General features: G+C 39.7%; 1 protein-coding gene across 1 annotated transcript; it reads left to right on the forward strand.

The window, feature by feature from the left end:
* The first annotated feature begins 1,476 nt into the window (after positions 1-1,476).
* Positions 1,477-20,000, forward strand: acss1 (acyl-CoA synthetase short chain family member 1). Its single transcript, XM_042502974.1, has 14 exons — positions 1,477-1,789; positions 2,102-2,198; positions 2,537-2,736; positions 3,453-3,628; positions 4,161-4,313; positions 5,550-5,697; positions 6,581-6,718; positions 7,986-8,078; positions 14,321-14,433; positions 14,793-14,919; positions 15,028-15,155; positions 19,435-19,498; positions 19,612-19,733; positions 19,820-20,000. The coding sequence occupies exons 1-14, from the start codon at positions 1,477-1,479 to the stop codon at positions 19,991-19,993; spliced, it is 2,046 nt and encodes a 681-aa protein (XP_042358908.1). The 3' UTR covers positions 19,994-20,000.
* The last annotated feature ends 27 nt before the right edge of the window (positions 20,001-20,027 follow it).

Consider the following 20,027-nt stretch of genomic DNA (forward strand, 5'->3'; position numbering starts at 1 on the left):
GCCATTTTTTAAAGTTGCTGTTTTGATGTTTTGAAGAAATAGCTGTGGGGGTAAAAAGAAAAAAGATGTATGATTTTAGTTTACTTGGACCTAACTGTGAAAAGATTGGAGAGGATTTCCTTTTGCAACTGATGCTGAAATGCAACTGTAGGCAAATTGTGTCTGAAAGGTTACTTTTGAAACATAACAGGCTACAGATTACTAGTGATTGTTTTCATCACATAATTGATAATTGATGTAACTTTTTACATTTTATTACTTTCCTAACAAAAAATTTAAACTGGCCATTAAAGCTTAAAAATATCTAGAAATAGGCTATACTAAAAAGATGGTGTTACTTCACAGTGAAAAGATGCAGAGAAAAAATGCAGCAAAAAAATGTTTCAATTGACTAATAAACTTTTTTCTTTCTTACTTTTTTTTAACTAAAGGGAAAACCAAGCTGTAACCTCTTTGTAATCACAGACATTTTAATTTTACAATTTACATAATTTGCTGGAGTATCAAAGTAATTTGAATAATTAAAGGGAAAAGCAGAAAGTTCGATTTGATAAGCTGAAACCATGAAATGTTTTTACATATAAACTTACTTAAAAGATTATCGAAACATTTGCCAATTAATCAATCAACAAATCATTTCAGCTGCAATTGTTTGATTTTGCATGGTTGTAGCATTGAAGCCTTGATCTCTTATTTATAACCCCATATTTAAATAATTATGCAATATATTTAAAAAATAATAATTGGCCATATAATGATTTGTTTTTAAAGCCTGCATTTAATAAATTGTAATTCCGACTATGCAATAAAGCCCTCAAAAGTAATGATATTGTTGATTAAAAACACAGGTTTTGGGTCCTCTGTAGCATTCAGGCAGTGAGTTTTGTGTGATCATGTACGCACCTCTGTTTGTACACAATACTAATTACTTAAAATTAACATTTTAATCTGGAACGTTGAAAAAAAACAAACATTTTAGGGTAAATAAGATGCCAGAGTGCATAAAAAACATAAAAATATAGCTTGTTCATAAAAAAAAAAGGTTTCCCCTCTGCAGAGGTCCAGCCCCCAATGTACTCAAATCCTAGAAACGCCCCTGCTCATAACTGAAGTTGTCAGATATAGTGGAGTTGAAGTAGGAGGTGGCACGAGATTAATAAGTAAAGTTGCCTACAAGCACCTCAAATTTGTGATTTAGTATTGTACTTAATGTATTTTTAGTTACACTTCACCTGAGCATGTACCTCCCTAACGATGGCTGCGGCCTGTTTTGTTTTCCAGGAACAGAGAAAAGTGTCGGCACATGGATTTTGTACCGCCCTTTAACGCATCACTCCTCCAGCCCTTCCTCTCCGGACTTTCCAAGTTTTTCTGCAGAGCGGTGCAACTTCCAAAACTGCATAAAACCTGTTAATCTGAGACGTAAATGGTGTGCAAACATAATTTCTGACAGCGGAGAACACTTTCATTCTTATAATGTGGCTGCCTTTTCGATGCACTTCCAAGTACGTCCTCGCGTGCTTCGGTCGTCGGGTTTTCAGATCTTATTTCCACGTTTTGGGTCGATGGAGAAGCAACATAACGGCGTTTATGCCGGAGGCTGCGGGGTTTGAAGGCGTGAAAGACCGCGCAGCGCTGCAGGAGTTCTCCGTCTCCAACAGTGAGCGCTTCTGGGCCGCTGCGGCGCGTCACAGACTGAGCTGGATGAGTCCTTTTCACACCGTCCAGGACTGCGATCTGAGCCGGGGGGAAATCAAGTGGTTTGAGGGAGGACTGCTCAATGTGTCCGGTAACATTATCTGCAAATTTATCTATAGTACACCCATTAATTCTTGGACATCTCGATTCCTATAATTAGATTTGGTCGTTAGAGTAAAGTGATGCAGTCAGGTCATGCTCGGAGGCAGCAGACTGTGACTGGGTTTCCTCCCGATAGTTTTTCATGCTGCTTTTTGAGGATCACTTCTAAATAAAGAGCATCCAGAGACAGTGACGCCATCATCTTGCAAACAGTCTCCACCAGTTAAAGTCAAAAATACCTTAAACACAGCATGGTGTGTGTGTGTGTGTGTGTGTGTGCGCGTCTGGTTTCTTTATTCAGTGAACTGCCTGGACCGCCATGTGCACACCTGTCCTGAGAGGGTTGCCCTGATCTGGGAGAAAGATGAACCGGGGTCAGAGGTCAAGATCACCTACAGGTCAGCAGTTAATGTGTGTGTGTTTTCCTGTTGTTGCCTCACACAGTTTAGTTCACTGTTGCAGCTGTGGCTCAGGAGCCGGAGCGGGTCAGGGTTCGATATGGTACAATGGTATCACGGTTCGGTACGTTTTCAGTACAGGATAAAATAACAAATGGCAGAGAAATTTCCTTGATTTTTACATTCTTTTAAACAATTTCAATTAGTTTATTAAAACTAGCATCATAAAGTATGACCCTTTTGACTTTAAACAGTGATAAAGCCATACCTGAGTGACCCATCAACAGCACCAATATCGTGCATCCCTACCGTTTACCACTGACACTGACTCTTTACAGACAGTTACTGGAGATGACGTGTCGCCTGGGCAACCTGTTAAGGCGGCATGGTGTGAGGAGAGGGGATTGTGTGACCATCTACATGCCTCCCTGCCCTCTGGCCGTGGCGTCCATGTTGGCCTGTGCCCGTATCGGTGCAGCACACAACGTGGTGTTTGCAGGGTTCAGTGCCGAAGCCCTCGCAGAGCGAATCAGAGATGGTGAGAGTGACCTGATATGACATTATCAAAAAAATAGGGAAAAGTGTCTTGAAAATTTCATTTGTAAATGGAATCATTATATATTTAGAGTTATTTAATGTATATTTGCTGCTTATTTTCATGTAGTTTTCTTGTAATTTTTTGTAAATGTCTTGCTAATTTTTGGACCATTTTTTTAAGTTGCTCATTACCTTTTTCCTCTCCTCTCTGCATTTGAGAGGAATCACGCCAATTTGCTCAGGTTTCAAAGGGTTAACCAGTTGTCCCTGCTCAGCCCACTGTAGTTCAATGTAGTCCATTTGTGTATTCTTCCATAGAACAAAATAAGCTGAACAGTTTGACACATTTTGTACATATGGCAGTCCTTTTTTTAGATTTTCAGTCTTCTTGTGGTTGCATTGAAAAGACAAGAAAACGAGTGAATGAAAGTGAATTCAAGAAGAGCAAAGGATGCAGTAAACTGTCACTGCAGGAGTCACTGCATCTACTCAGGAACGAGAGGCTCGTTGTTGGTGATGTTTGATGTAAACATTTATCTCTCAGAAATACAGTTTGTTAAATAAGATATTTTTGCCTCTAGTATTTCCTTAGTGAAAGCATTCTATAATTAAGTCTTAAATTAAATTAAAAAGTAGGAAGTAAAACTGGCAATAACAATAAAACTAAAAAAATATAAAAAATAAGCAATCTGATTCTCATATTCATCACATTTTCAGCCCAGTCCAGCATCGTCATCACGGTGAACCAGGGCGTCAGGGGCAGTAAGGTCACCGAACTGAAGAAGACAGTGGACACGGCCGTTCAGAGCTGCCCGACAGTACAGCAGGTGTTTGTTGCCATGAGAACAGAGAATCCAGTCGCTATGACAGCCAAGGACGTAGCCATGGAGAAGGTGAGGGAGCACAGAGCTGATTAGGACTTGATTAAGATATTAATGCCAACAGCAAAGGGCTGTAGCTGCACTCTGTCACCTTTCCCTGCATAAATAAAGATTTAAAAATATTTATTATGAGCAAAAATGCATTTTACTTTTTACCATGTTTCAACATTTATGAAGTTTTCTCTATTTCAGTCCTTTTACTCTGCTGCAGTTAAAATGTGTGACTTTTAAGAATAATCAGGGCTTGACAGTAACAGTTGAAAGGATGTAGATTTTGTTTAAACTTTGGGAGAGAAGCAAATGAAACGGGGCTTTTTGAGCCATTCGCCAGGAAATTTTGTGCATTACACACCTGCATTCTGGTGAATTATTATGCACCAGTTTGTGAGTTTTCTGCATAATTTTATGGCGTAAATGTCTTAATTTTTGTAGAAAAAAAGTCCTCTACTGCTTAATTGGAGGAAAAAATGCACATGTGCCTCAGTACATCAACCACTTTTAAAAGTTAGTGTTAAGCCCTGTCTTTATTAATTGTGTCATGCAGGAGATGCTGAAGGAGGACGTGGTGTGTGAGCCAGCTGCCATGCACAGTGAGGACGTCTTGTTCCTGCTTTATACATCAGGCAGCACAGGGAAGCCCAAAGGACTCGTCCACACTCAGGCTGGATACCTGCTGTTTGTTGCACTCACACACAGGGTAAACATCAACCACAGCTGCTTTATCACACGTGTAAGCGAGAAATGTTATTTTATTATCATGACCTTGGACCAATTTTTTTCACAGTATTCTTCGAGTTGATACATGTAAAAGTATCCAGCCATTCGAGTTTTCACACTTTTTGCAGAATATAGTGTCAGTTTCTCTGTGACACTCTGCTATAGTACATAGATTTTATACAGCTGGTGCTGCCCGCTTCAAAAACTGTTCTTTGATAAGTTTTAGGTAATCATGTTAAAGTTGACACCATTAAAGATAAAGAAGCTGGCTCAAAAAAACAGAGTAAATTCCCATCGTATCCCATGTTAAAATGCCTTTACAGCGTAACTGAACATGTTTGCAGCCTGGTACAAAAAAACAGTTTATATTTCTCTTGCTAATTTCAGAATTCCACCGTTAATTTCAGCTGTACATGGGGTGATTTTATTTTTTAAACTCACTCATTTAAATTTTATTAAGGCTAAAATTATGCAATTTTAAGGGGCAGGCTGCTTGAGTGTCAAGTGTGTCCTTGGCTCCTCCAATCACTCCTCAACAGCTCCAATGTCTCATCCAAATATGGTCACTTTTTGCTCCAAAAATTTAAGATGCTGACTGCTAAAATGTCAAATTCTAGGCATTAAAACAAGAGTCCACAAAGCAATGGGTGACGTCACGGAAGCTACGTACATTATTTATCATAGTCTTATGTTATTAACATATTGTTTAAACGCACCAAGTAATAAAATACATCACATCTTCCTCGTAGCATATCCATATTGTTTCCACATTTCAACTTACAGGTTTGCGGAGCTCTACACTCGTCCCATTTAGGTCCCTGCTCATTTATTTAGTGCCGTTGCTGCACTACGTTGGGATATATCAGTGATTCTTGAGCACTTAGACGTTCCACAGGCTGACTTGGTATATACTGGACTGTCAAAAGAGTCATTTAAAAAGATTATTTTGTTCATTTTTTCCCATCATTAGGCCTAAATGTGATCTATGATTTAGCGTCTGGCAGATTTTAGAAGCGATCTCAGCCTGATCACAGTATGGTGTTCTAGTTTTAGTATGAGGTATTTTTCTAAAGTTGTTAATTCGTGTAAATGTTTAAGAAGTATTAATAACTGCTCATATCTTAAATGTGATATTTAGGAGTATAAAAGGAAACAGAACACCATATCTCCTGTTTTTTTACCTGATTGTCCCATCAATCCTTCCTCCCATCACCAGTATGTCTTCAGCTACCATGACGGAGATGTGTTCGGCTGTGTGGCAGATATTGGGTGGATAACAGGACACAGTTACAGTGTCTATGGGCCTCTGGCCAATGGAGGAACCACCGTCCTGTTTGAGAGCACTCCCCTTTACCCCGACCCAGGTATGAAAGTCAGCAAATTATGAATGTATCAAACTGGTCATTAATTAAATTTTATTTTTATCAGGGAGGTCATGCATAGTTCAGGATTCAAAAGATAACTACATAAATCACTTCACATAAAAATAAATTATGAACACACAATGATACAAACACCACTCAGTTGAGTGTCCCAATTCATGTCTCAACAAAGCTTTTCTTCTGTTTGTTGCTCTCCCTTTTTATTTTACTATAAAGAAACTGTGAACATCTTAACAAATGAACAAAGATGTCACACTCACTTATTTATCCATAAGGATCCACCTACAACACAACGTCTTGGTAGTCCCGTAGAGGTGGCAATTCAGCAAGAAATCTTCTGACGCTGGAGCATCAGGTTGTAACCACTTCCTAATCGGTCGTTAATCTCATGATAAAAAGAAATCTTTCTTCCAGTTAATCATATAAACGCCCAAGAGTATTTTTATTAGCTCTTTAAAGACATTTTTAGGAGGATGATAATCTTAAATTTTATGTGTCCGTGTAAAGTGTGTTGGCAGACTTCCTCTGAGTGTTTGTGTCCACTGCCAAGGGCTCTGCATGCCCATGTCTTTGTCTATGAATAACTGTTTACAGTTGAACTTGAACTTGGCCATACCTTCCACACTAAAATTAGGACTCCTGTATACACACCAGTCAGGGCACAGTCGTGTTGTGTGTCAGCACACACACCTTGTTATTGTCAAGGAGAAACAAGAACTCTATAAGGATTACATGTGTTTTGTAGTTTTAGTTCTGTGGCTGCTGCTTTATCCTCATCTCTATTTTCTCTTTCTTTATTTCAGCATCTTCTTGACACAATGTCTTTTTGGACTTTGCTAACGTAGCCATGTTTTGTTGTTTACAGGAAGGTACTGGGAGATGGTTCAGAGACTTAAAATAAACCAGTTTTATGGGGCCCCCACAGCGATCCGCCTGCTGCTCAAATACGGAGACCAGTGGGTGCACAAATACGACCGCTCCTCCCTCAAAACTCTCGGCTCTGGTATGCCAAATATGACACAGAAATGCTATCATGGACACAAGGGCTTAATATAAAGGGAAACTTAGTTTTTTTGGAGCTGGGTTTTCAATTTTGTGCCGTGATGGCCATCTCTGCTTTTTAGTAAACATTTTACAGCAACATTAAGAGAATAAAAGTCCAACAACTAACACAAGCGATCAGGTAATTCAACCAAATAATATGCATTGATTTTGCTGTTAAAGCAAATGTGAATTTTAAAATTATTTCCCAAACTATCCGTTGTAAAAATCTGCACAACATATAATCTGTAGAAGTACTTCCCAGTTTTATTTCGACCTATCATACCCAACTCATGTTTGCATAAACATTGTTTTTAAGTAGCATGTAGGGTATGAAATGGACCAATCTGACTCTTACTTGAAAATCATTTGGTTGACATAATTGTGTTGAGATGGATTTTAATAAGAAAAAAATTACGATAACCAATATTACGGCCACAAACAGAACTTTTAAAGATTTTTTTTCTCTGGAAGTTTACTGGATGTTTCAATGCATGTGCTAATTATTTGAACTTGAAAATGAAAAAAATCCTAAAAGCCGATGTAACAAAGGGTTTCCCGTGCTGCATTCCTCATAGTACATTGTATTGTTTTTGGGATCTGATGGTTAATATACGTAAGGCTGAGATGTAATTACATCCCGCTCACTATCACAGCTGTAATCCTACTTTGTAGTGACTGTTTAACATAAATTGTCCCTTTTTACTTTGAAGGGTTAGCATGAATTGACATTATTTGTCCAACCTGTCATGTAAACTTGCCGGCACTTATTCACACGGTATGTACACACACAGAGTGCAAAGTCGGAGGGCGTCACCCTGATGGTCAGTTTTTATGTCGTGTACTTACAACACAAATATCCCTTACCTATGAGTGCGCACGAGTGACATATTCAAAGTGCATAGAAAGTCGAGACTGGCTGGTATGTCAGAATGCCATAGTAAATCCCAAGATACTAGAAGATCACATACAACACACACACACACACACACACACACACACACACACCTGTTCCCTTTAATCATGACACATTAAAACCAAAGCTTAACATAAAGAATGCAGATCCTCCTATCTAACAGACAAACAGACAGCTTTATTACACTTTTTTCTTCAGTGCATTAATGCACATTTTCTTGCAAAAGATGTATCGAAAATGCCTTGGACTGAAATAAGCGTGCAATATATCATTCAGTAATTATCTGGTTTAATTTGTCCTTGTCTGTGTGCAGTGGGCGAGCCCATCAACACTGAAGCGTGGGAGTGGTACCACAGAGTGGTCGGGGATGGACGCTGCCCTGTGGTGGACACCTGGTGGCAAACAGGTAACTGAAAATACATTAAAGTATTGCATGTCAACAGGAACATATTTAAACCCCACAGACAAAGATTTCTTTGTGTAACAGTCTCAACAGCAATGGAAGAAGTTTTTTGATCAAAAGATGAACATTCATTAATGACAATTTTTAAAATAAGTTGGATAATTTGTTGAGTGCAAATTGTGAGGGACTAATTCTGTCAATTTAAATTTATCATGCTTACATTGAATTTGGTTTTGTCTGATGTGGTAGGATGTGTTCCATAGCTTTTTAGGGCAGTAAAGTTCATGAACTCTTCCTCGAGCACAGCCACGTCTTAAAGGGGAGGGCAGTCTACTCTGTCCCTCCAACAGTAACACTGTTACATTACAGTATGTGGGTGTACACACACACACACACACACACACACACACACACACACAAACACACATGCAAAAGGCGAGGGAAAGTTTCCATTCCCTCTTGGCTCCAAACCAGATGTTTTTCTCTCAGTCGAACATCTGTTTTTTAGGAGTAGAGGCATGTACTAAATCTAAACTTCACCTTTTTTTCTCTTAATAATGAATAATAGTAAGTCAACTTTAACACCACTGACAAAATGCAGCTGGAAATAATTTCAACCCTTTTTAAAATTTTTTTGTTTTTATTTTATGTCAAAATGAATGCAGATGCTATGACTGTAGCTGCTAAAAGAGCCATATTGCAAACTGGGTCACGTTCATCTGTAAAGCTATAGTCGGTGCACTTCCCATCATCAAATGAGTCTCTGTAGTGCAGTTTGTACCTGCCTGTACCTGACCTCTGCCTAAACGCATGACGAGTATAAATTCAGTCTTCAGTTTGTCTCTATATTGAACACATGTAAATAGAAAATAAAATAGTTTGTAAAAAAATACAATGTTTGAAAAATTATGAAGTCAAACATTATTTAGTCATCTTGATAATACCTGCCTGTCTCGATGATTATAGTACAATGCAATGGAGTGAAATATAATCTATATACTTATATGTATAATTTTCTTGTGATTCTTTTTGTTTATTTTATTTTGATTTATTTTAAAAATAATCTCTCTTATTTTATTTAAATGACTGTATGTAAGAGGGCAAATAGGGAGAGAAGCATAAATATGATCATGGTCAGTCCTTTCAGTTTATTTTCTTTTTATCTGTAGTAGTGAATTTTATGATGATTTGGGATTATTTTTATGTTTTTAATTATTTTTTATTTGTTTATTTAGTTTTATTTTAAATGAAAGAAGATATATATGAGAAGATAAAGTATTTGATGGATATTAATTCCTTGTTACAATAAAAAGAGAATAAAAATAGAAACTATAAACTGTACACAATCTAAATTGTAGCAGAGTACAACACGGTGACAGTATAATTACAGTAATTGCACTAGGTGTGACACAACATACTTGTCCTTAATCAATAGTAACCTCTGATGTCACTGCATAATACAACTATTTCTCTACTAAAGTAGCTTATGTTGGGATATAATGACAACATGTTTGAAATCAGCTGTTTTCGCTAAGAAAATTAATTTAGTGGATGAACACAGGACCCAACTGACACTGTGTTTCATCCTCAATCCCTCCAAATTAGATTGAGTGATGACCAAATGGACCAAAGCTGCATTAATTACCATACAAATGGCAAAAATCCATAATTAATGGGTGATAATTGAACATCAGAGCATCATGAGCTTGAGAATTACAGACACAGATATGACCTAAATACCCTACTTCAGTAAAAAGGATTATATTATGTTATTTTCCTGGTCCAGTGTTTTCAATTAGGAGTAAGTGGCATTATTCATAAATGCCATTTGGTTGATCTTAGAGCAAGTAGCCTGTTTAGAGAGAAAATTAGATTTTTATCCACTATTGGCATACGGCCTCCATGTTGGCTAATACTGGCTACTAGAGGTGGGGGGATACATAGGGACATAACATCTTTAAAGGAAACTATATCTGGATTTGTTTTTTGGAATATTGTTTTACAACTTTTTGAGGCAAACTTAAGTATATGACTTTTATGGCATCACAGTAGCTTTTTATTACCGTCTTAACAATGTCAAATTTTGACTTTTTTGCCATACTATAGCCTTGCTTTTTATCGTCATTTTTTTACACAAATTCGGTGTTTGGGACGGTTTTTGCAACATTTTATGCTATGGCGTGTCTCAGCACGCTATTTTATGCTGTTTTGAGGTGTTTTCAGCTATTTTTGGGACATGTCATATTTTGACATTTTTGCCATACTATAGCCTTGCTTCTTTGGTCATTTTTTCGACATGGTAAATTCTGGTGTTTTTGGCAGTTTTTGCAACATTTAATGCTATGGCGTGTCTCAACAGGGTAGTTTTTATGCAGTTTTGAGGTGTTTTCAGCTAGTTTTGGGACATGTCCCCCCCCCCATATTTTGGTATTTTTGCCATACTATAGCCTTGCTTCTTTGGTCATTTTTTCGACGTGCTAAAAATTATGCTGTTTGGTGTTTTTTTTTTCAACATTTAATGCTATGGCGTGTCTCAGCACGCTAATTTATGCTGTTTTGAGGTGTTTTTAGCTAGTTTTGGGATATGTCGGTTTTATTGACATTTTTTTTGCCATACTATAGCCTTGCTTCTTTGGTCATTTTTTCGACGTGCCTAAATTATGCTAATTTTAGCGGTTTTTGCAATATTCTTTGCTATGGCGTGTCTCAGCACGCTATTTTATGCTGTTTTGCTGTGTTTTAAGCTAGTTTTGGGATATGTCATATTTTGGCATTTTTGCCATACTATAGCCTTGCTTCTTTGGTCATTTTTTCAACATGCTAAATTCTGGTGTTTTGGCGGTTTTTCCAACATTTAATGCTATGGCGTGTCTCAGCACGCTATTTTATGCTGTTTTGAGGTGTTTTCAGCTAGTTTTGTTTTGAGGTGTTTTCATCTATTTTTGGGACATGTCATATTTTGACATTTTTGCCATACTATAGCCTTGCTTCTTTTGTCATTTTTTCGACGTGCTAAATTATGCTAATTTTAGCGGTTTTTGCAACATTTAATGCTATGGCGTGTCTCCGCACGCTATTTTATGCTGTTTTGAGGTGTTTTCAGTTAGTTTTGGGACATGTCATATTTTGACATTTTTCCATATTATAGCCTTGCTTCTTTGGTCATTTTTTCGACATGCTAAATTATGTCGTTTTTGGCGGTTTTTGCAATATTCTATGCAATGGCGTGTCTCAGCACGCTATTTTATGCTGTTTTGAGGTGTTTTTAGGTATTTTTGGGATATGTCATATTTTGACATTTTTGCCATACTATAGCCTTGCTTCTTTGGTCATTTTTTCGACGTGCTAAATTATGTCGTTTTTGGCGATTTTTGCAATATTCTATGCTATGGCGTGTCTCAGCACGCTATTTTATGCTGTTTTGAGGTGTTTTCAGCTATTTTTGGGACATGTCATATTTTGACATTTTTGCCATACTATAGCCTTGCTTCTTTGGTCATTTTTTCGACGTGCTAAATTCTGGTGTTTTTGGCAGTTTTTGCAATATTTAATGCTATGGCCTGTCTTAGCACACAATTTTATGCTGTTTTCAGGTGTTTTCAGCTCGTTTTGGGATATGTCATTTTTTGACATTTTGCCATACTATAGCCTTGCTTCTTTTGTCATTTTTTCGACGTCCTAAATTATGCTAATTTTAGCAGTTTTTGCAACATTTAATGCTATGGCGTGTCTCAGCACGCTATTTTATGCTGTTTTGAGGTGTTTTCAGCTATTTTTGGGACATGTCATATTTTGACATTTTTGCCATACTATAGCCTTGCTTCTTTGGTCATTTTTTCGACGTGCTAAATTATGCTAATTTTAGCGGTTTTTGCAACATTTAATGCTATGGCGTTTCTCAGCATGCAATTTTATGCTGTTTTGAGGTGTTTTCAGCTATTTTTGGGACATGTCATATTTTGACATTTTTGCCATACTATAGCCTTGCTTCTTTGGTCATTTTTTCGACGTGCTAAATTATGCTAATTTTAGCGGTTTTTGCAACATTTAATGCTATGGCGTGTCTCAGCACGCTATTTTATGCTGTTTTGAGGTGTTTTCAGCTATTTTTGGGACATGTCATATTTTGACATTTTTGCCATACTATAGCCTTGCTTCTTTGGTCATTTTTTCGACGTGCTAAATTATGTCGTTTTTGGCGGTTTTTGCAATATTCTATGCAATGGCGTGTCTCAGCACGCTATTTTATGCTGTTTTGAGGTGTTTTCAGCTCGTTTTGGGATATGTCATTTTTTGACATTTTTGCCATACTATAGCCTTGCTTCTTTTGTCATTTTTTCGACGTGCTAAATTATGCTAATTTTAGCGGTTTTTGCAGTATTCTGTGCTATGGCGTGTCTCAGCACGCTATTTAATGCTGTTTTCAGGTGTTTTCAGCTATTTTTGGGACATGTCATATTTTGACATTTTTGACATACTTAACCTTGCTTCTTTGGTCATTTTTTCAACGTGCTAAATTATGCTTTTTTGGGCGATTTTTGCAACATTTAATGCTATGGCGTGTCTCAGCACGCTATTTAATGCTGTTTTGAGGTGTTTTCAGCTATTTTTGGGACATGTCATATTTTGACATTTTTGCCATACTATAGCCTTGCTTCTTTTGTCATTTTTTCGACGTGCTAAATTATGCTAATTTTAGCGGTTTTTGCAACATTTAATGCTATGGCGTATCTCAGCATGCTATTTTATGCTTTTTTGAGGTGTTTCAGCTATTTTGGGGACATGACATATTTTGACATTTTTGCCATACTATAGCCTTGCTTCTTTGGTCATTTTTTCGACATGCTAAATTCTGGTGTTTTCGGCAGTTTTTGCAACATTTTATGCTATTTCAAAAAAATGATCACATTTTCCATCTGGTCCAAAATCACATAAAAAATTCATGTTACCCACAATCGGATAAAAAAGTAAATCTATAGCATGTGGTCTAAAATCACCTGAAAAAGTCATACTATTGCATGTGGTCCAAATTGCATGAAAAAGTAATAATATAGCATGTGTTCCAAAATCGCATAAAAAAGTCATACTATAGGATATGGTCAAAAATCGCACAAAAAAGTCATACTATTTTTATGAGTGCAGAGTCCAGAGAATGTGGGTGGGGGGAGAATAGCAGGGTAGAGTCTTTTCAGAGACAAGATGCGACACTGGACAAGGTATGCTGGTCTTACAAATCCTGAGACAAAGAAAAAGTAGATTCAGCAGGTTTCCGAAATATAAGTCAAAAATCTCTACAGTCTTCACAAAGAATGGACTGATCAGAGGCCAAGGTGTTACCACAGAGAGGTTTCACAACGAACTGGTGAAGAATGGTGAGGAGAGCCGGGTTCATATCACGTTGCTTGCAATCACAGTGGATGAGTAGCAGGTGTGCGATGAGTTGCGAGTGAGTGGGGAGTTCAGCTCGAGCAGAATGTAGGTCAGCCAAACCCAGCCTAAGACAAACAGACAAGGGAAACAAACTGGGGAGAAACATTCAACAAGAAGGGAGGGGAAACACTGGAGAAGCAAGGGGAGAAAGACAAGGGCCGCAGATCCCAACAACTATGGAATGTGGTATAAATTGCGTGAAAAAGTCACACTATAGCATGTGGTCCAAAATCACACAAAAAATGCATACTATAGCACGTGGTCCAAAACCACATAGAAAAGTCATACAATAGCATGTGGTCTAAAATCGCCCAAAAAGTCATACTATATAGCATGTGGTCCAAAATGGTCATACTATAACTACTAAGTCATACTATAGTAGTTGTCAAAAATACCATAAAAAGTCATACTATAGTAAGTCGTCCAAAGTATCATAAAAGTCATAGTACAGTATGTCGTCAAAAATAGTATTAAGAAAGCCATAGCATTTTATGTCGGAGGGAGGGGGATTTTAGTCCAGAGTTCTCAGAAATACTGTTTATTTGGGTGCCAATATCTAATGCTATTGTGGGATCAATTTTTGTGTCCTACTTTATCATGGGTCCCTGTTTTTGTTCATGCATTAATTCTACAACCTATATATGTAGAAATGGGATGGGTTTATGCTACATTTACAAGCTGTTGATAATTTGTATTCTCTTACTGTCCCTTTCTTTTCACAGTGATTTGCAGTATATATATGTGTGTGTGTGTGTGTGTGTGTGTGTGTGTATCTGCAGCTTTATAATCGGTCTTGTTTTGCTCTGTGTTCTCAGAGACAGGTGGCATCTGCATCACCCCAAGGCCATCAGACCCAGATGCAGAGATTGTCCCGGGAATGGCGATGAGACCTTTCTTTGGCATAAAGCCCGTGCTTATGGACACCGAGGTGTGTGGCTCATCTCAGTGTGTGTCTGCGTCCCTAAAAATGTTGGCTGGCTGGGAACAGCCCACAAGGGAGGGTCAGATTAGGATTATAAAATAGTCACCAGCTGTGTCACTTTTGATACCCACCCTGCTCCCACCCGTTAGTCCCACTCTGTGCGTGCCAAACTCCCTATTAAAAATCTGTCATACTACTTTGCGGCTATCCCAGTGGCTTTTGAAATGCACAGATTATGCAGACAGTTGGAGTGGTGTCTCTGAGCTCTACCCCTCCCTCTACAAACAGCATTTTAAGAGCTTTACTCAGCCCTTGTTCTTGTTTCTTGTGTTAACATTAATCACTGTTTTTAAAATTTTCTTCAGGGAAAAGTGCTGACTTCTAACCCCACAGCAGGAGCTCTGTGTGTAGCGCGGCCTTGGCCTGGTATGGCCCGAACTATTCACAATAACCACCAGAGATTCATCGAGACCTACTGTATGCCGTATCCTGGTACAGTACGATGTGTTCAAGATAAAGTCTATTTCTATAGTTATTCTCAATTTGTCAAGTTTTTGGTGAAGAAAAAAATTCTCTTCATCTCTATATTTGTGCCAATAGGTTTTTTTTTTACTGGCGATGGCGCCTATCGCTCTAAGGAGGGGTATTATCAAATCACTGGCCGCCTCGATGATGTCATCAATGTGAGCGGTCACAGGATTGGGACAGCCGAGATAGAGGATGTAGTGGTAAGGTCGATTAATAATTAACACAAATTCTAAATGTTTTTGAGCATTGCTGCTACATTTATAAACATTAATATACTGACAACACTTGACAACATCAAGTGTGAGTTTTAGCACTCTAGTAAAAATTGTAACATGACAAATATTGTTGGATATGAAAGGAATTACTCCTTTCCTCCCAGATGACCGAGCTTCTCACCCTATCTCTAAGGGAGAGCCCAGCCACCCGGAAAAAGCTCATTTCGGCTGCTTGTACCCCCAATCTTGTTCTTTCGGTTACTGCCCAAAGCTTGTGACCATAGGTGAGGGTAAGAACAAAGATCGACCGGTAAATCGGAAGCTTTGCCTTTCGGCTCAGCTCCCTCTTCACCACGACAGATCGGTGCAGAGTCCGCATTAATGCAGACGCTGCATGATCCACCTGTCGATCTCCCGCTCCATCCTTCCCTGACTCGTGAACAAGACCCCAAGGTATTTAAACTCCTCCACTTAGGGCAGGATCTCCTCCCCGATCTGGAGAGGACATTCCACCCTTTTCCGGCTGAGAACCATGGCCTTGGATTTGGAGGTGCTGATTCTCATCCCGGCTGCTTCACACTTGGCTGCGAACCGATCCAGTGAGAGCTGAAAGTCATGGCCTGATGAAGCCAACAGGACCACATTATCTGCAAAAAGCAGCGATCCAGTCCTGATGTCAGCAAACCAGACCCCTCAGTGCCCTGGCTGCTCCTAGAAATTCTGTCCATAAAAGTTAAGAGCAGGATCGGTGACAAAGAGCAGCCCTGGCAGAGTCAAACCCTCACTGGAACCAAGTCCGACTTACTGCCGGCAATGCGGACCAAGCTCTGGCACCGGTCGTACAGGGAACAGACGGGCTGTATCAGGGGGTCCGATACCCCATACTCCTGGAGGACCCTCCACAGGACTCCCCAAGGGACATGGTCGAATACCTTCTCCAAGTCCACAAAGCACATGTGTACTGGTTGGGCAAACTCCCTTGCACCCTTAAGGATTCTGCCAAGTGTCCAGAGCTGGTCCACAGTTCCACAACCAGGACGAAAACCGCATTGCTCCTCCTGGATCCAGGGTTCGACTATCCGTCAGACCCTCCTCTCCAGTGCCCCTGAATAGACCTTACCAGGGAGGCTGAGGAGTGTGATCCCCCTGTAGTTGGAACACACCCTCCGGTCCCCCTTCTTAAAAAGAGGGACCACCACCTTGGTCTTCCAGTCCTAAGGCACTGTCCCCAATGTCCACACAATGCTACAGAGACGTAACAATCATGACAGCTCCACAACATCCAGGGCCTTAAGGAACTCTGGGCTGATCTCATCCACCCCCGGGGCCCTGCCACCGAGGAGCTTTTTGACCACCTTGGCAACCTCAGCCCTAGAGATGGGAGAGCCCACCCCCGAGCCCGACTCCCGATCATGCCCCAGCAGGTCTCAATGTCACTGTCAACGTGAGCATTGAAGTCCCCCAGCAGAATGAGGGAATCCCCAGGAAGAGCACTCTCCAGCACCCCCTCTAAGGATTTCAAAAAGGGTGGAAACTTTGAGCTGCTGTTTGGACCACAGGCACAAACAACAGTCAGGATGCGTCCCCCCACCTGAGGGCAGAGGGAGGCTACCCTCTCGTCCAACGGGGTAAACTCCAACATACAGGCACTGAGCCAGCGGGGCATGGTGAGCCCACGGGAAGGACGTCCCATGTTGCCTCTTGGGGCTGTGCCCAGCTGGGCCCCATGGGTAAAGGCCCGGCCGCCAGGCGCTCGCCATCGAGCCCCACCCCCAGGCCTGGCTTCAGGGAGGGGCCCCGGTGACCCACGTCTGGGCAAGGGAAACTTTGGACCATTTATGTCTTTCATCATAAGGGGTCTGGTGAGCTACACTTTGTCTGGTCCCTCCCCTAGGACCTGTTTGCCATGGGAGACCCCACCAGAGGCATAAAGCCCCCGACAACTGGGCTCCTAGGATCATTGGGACACGCAAACCCCTCCACCACAATAAGGTGGTAGCTCAGGGAGGGGTGCCTATACACGACACATGCTAATGGAGAATACGTCTAGAGGGCACACGAGAGCTCAGGCCATAAACAACTGGCAACACTAAAGGAGGCTACTATCACGTTAACGCTTAGATCAAGGCAGAAAAGGTGACAGCGGCGACATTGGTGATACGTAAGGCCTCTGAATGGAGCCCATCAGGACATAGGGGAGTACGTGTCACTCATGCTGATTACTTTATCACTGACACTCTGCCCCTACACGGCTCCTGCTGTTTTATATAAATACTGCATCTTGCGTTCACATCGTGTGTTTTGTTTTTGTTTTTTGAGGATGCGCCAAACTGCATGCGTATGTGTAGTTAAGAGCAACTATCTCTGGCTTTAAGGGTTGCATTGTATTTAGGATCAAATGCTCTGGGGATGATAAAGATTATTCAGTGATTGATTAATAGGTCATTAAGAATTTGATCAAACGTGTGATATTTGATAGATCAGTTGATAGTTATGCAATAATGTCAAAAGTATAATAGAATATGTTGCTGTGAGCTTTAAATGAGGAAAAAAGGCATTTGGTATTATTTGGTATAGGTAGTTGTAATGCTCTTTTTAAAACAGAACAAACTATTTTTACCAATAATCAATTATGGAAAGTGCTTACAATTTTCAACCCTAAAATGTTACCTTCGCTAGTCTCTAGCCCTTGTAATGTCCTCCCATTTACTATACACCTTTTGTCCTTTGGGGTCATTCTGTCATTTAAAGCATATTGTATAAATAGTCAATTGGTTCTGTGTTACACCTTTAGTCTTACTTCAGTCCAACCCATTGCCACACGTTTCCCTTCGTTTTGGAATTTAGGGCCAACAGACCTTGTTTACGTAAGTATAAAAAATATATTTTGATAGCAAAAGATTTCATTTGGGGTCAGATTGACCCCAAGGACAACACGAGGGCTAGAAAACAGTAGACGTTAATGTTAATGTTAATGTTAATGTTAATTTGATTTTTAAGTGTTGTATATTTACAAGGACAGCTGCAAAAACCAAGCAGCTTATAAATGGAGCAATAAATGAAATAGAAAGAAAAAAGAAAAATGCCACCAATTAAGTTTTGGAGCAAATTTTATTTAAAAAAATGTAGGTACAGTACAGAGATAATTAAAGTAATAATCTGTATGAAGGACATAAAATGGGAGTTAGAGCAGTTAGCTATAGTGTAGTTACAAAAAGTTAAAAGTAATAGTTCCTCTTTCTGCTAAAGAGAGAAAAGTTTGTGACGAAGTGGGGAAGGTCTGGTTTAGGAAAGCTCAAAATTTCAGGTTCATTAGAGGGACATTACACCCCAACATCAAAAATATATATTCTTCGCTCTTACCTGTAGTGTTATGTATAATCTAGATCGTTTTGGTGTAAGTTGCCCAGTGTTGGAGATGTCGACTTTCTCTCCGATATAAGGGAACTAAATGGCGCTTAGCATGTAGTGCACGAAGCGACAAAAAAAATACAGTTTAAAAACTCTACAGCAAAGTCTCTTTCCAAAAATCGTGACACAATCACTAAAGATATTCCACAGCCTTTGTTATGAGCAGTTTCATGTAGGAATAATTTATTTAGGAACTATTTTCTGTCTACCAATCTACACCCTACACATCAGTGTTAGAAGGAAGTGTGCTTCTACTTCACAGCTGAGCTGTAACATTAGCTAGCTCGAAAGCTAGATGCACCCTTCCCTCTTTTCGGGAAAGTCTGTGGGTTATCTTGAGTAACCAGATCATGATTTCTGGAAAGAGAGATTGCAGTAGAGCAGTGTTTCTCAAACTTCTCCTTAAGGACCACTAGTCCTCCATGTTTGAGATCTCTCCCATCTGCAGCACAGCTGATTCAAAGGTTCAGCCTGTCCTCAAGCTGCTTCAGGAGCTCATAATGAGCTGATCATTTGAATCAGTCATGTAGCATTAGTGAGATCTAAAACATGCACGACAAGTGGTATTCAAGGAGAGTCTTGAGAATTTTCTTTTTTTTTTTTGATGCTCTGAGCACCATAAGCTGAGCATAAGTTCCATCTAGTTCCATTATACTGGAGAGAGGCAGACATCTGTACGGCCAATATCCCCAAAACTCTGCAATTCACACCAAAACTGAGACTGATAAATAGTGACCTGTACCTTTAAAAGTTCCTTTTGCTGTGTCCTTTATACAATGTTAAACCAAAGTGAAATTCTATTTTTTTAGCAGTTCAAATGTGCAGATGATCCTGATTGTGATTTCTGTAACAGAATCAATGCTCTGCGGTGGCTGAGTCTGCTGTTATAGGATACTCGCATAACATCAAAGGACAAGGTGAGCAAGTGATGTGTTGTAAATGTTTTTCGGTTAAAAAATGTCCGTACTGTATGTCAAAAAAAAAAAAAAAATCAATATTAGCGGAGAATGTCCATCATCTTTGTTGTCAGGTGTGTACGCCTTTGTGGTACTAAAAAAGGATGTGGATGTTCAAGAGGCGGACCTCTCCCGGCTTCTTAACGACATGGTATCCAAAAAGATTGCAAAGTACGCCTGTCCAGACTTCATCCAGGTAACTCTGTCTTACTGACTGTAAAGTGCAAACAAACATTTAAGACTAACTTGTATTAAGGTCGCATCGTCATGTCATTTTCACAGTTCGTCCAGCGGCTGCCGAAGACGCGCTCGGGTAAGATAATGCGCCGGGTGCTGCGGAAAGTGGTGGAGCGAGATACGAACGGGTTGGGTGACCTAACCACTCTGGATGATCCTGCAGCAGTTCAAGAGATAATTCAAGGTCACCGTGAGCTCTGTCTAATACAACAACCATGACTAATGCATTCCCATCTTAAGAGGAGTGTGAAAG

Source organism: Plectropomus leopardus, chromosome 16 (assembly GCF_008729295.1).
Source record: "Plectropomus leopardus isolate mb chromosome 16, YSFRI_Pleo_2.0, whole genome shotgun sequence".
Taxonomy (NCBI): Eukaryota; Metazoa; Chordata; class Actinopteri; order Perciformes; family Serranidae; genus Plectropomus; species Plectropomus leopardus.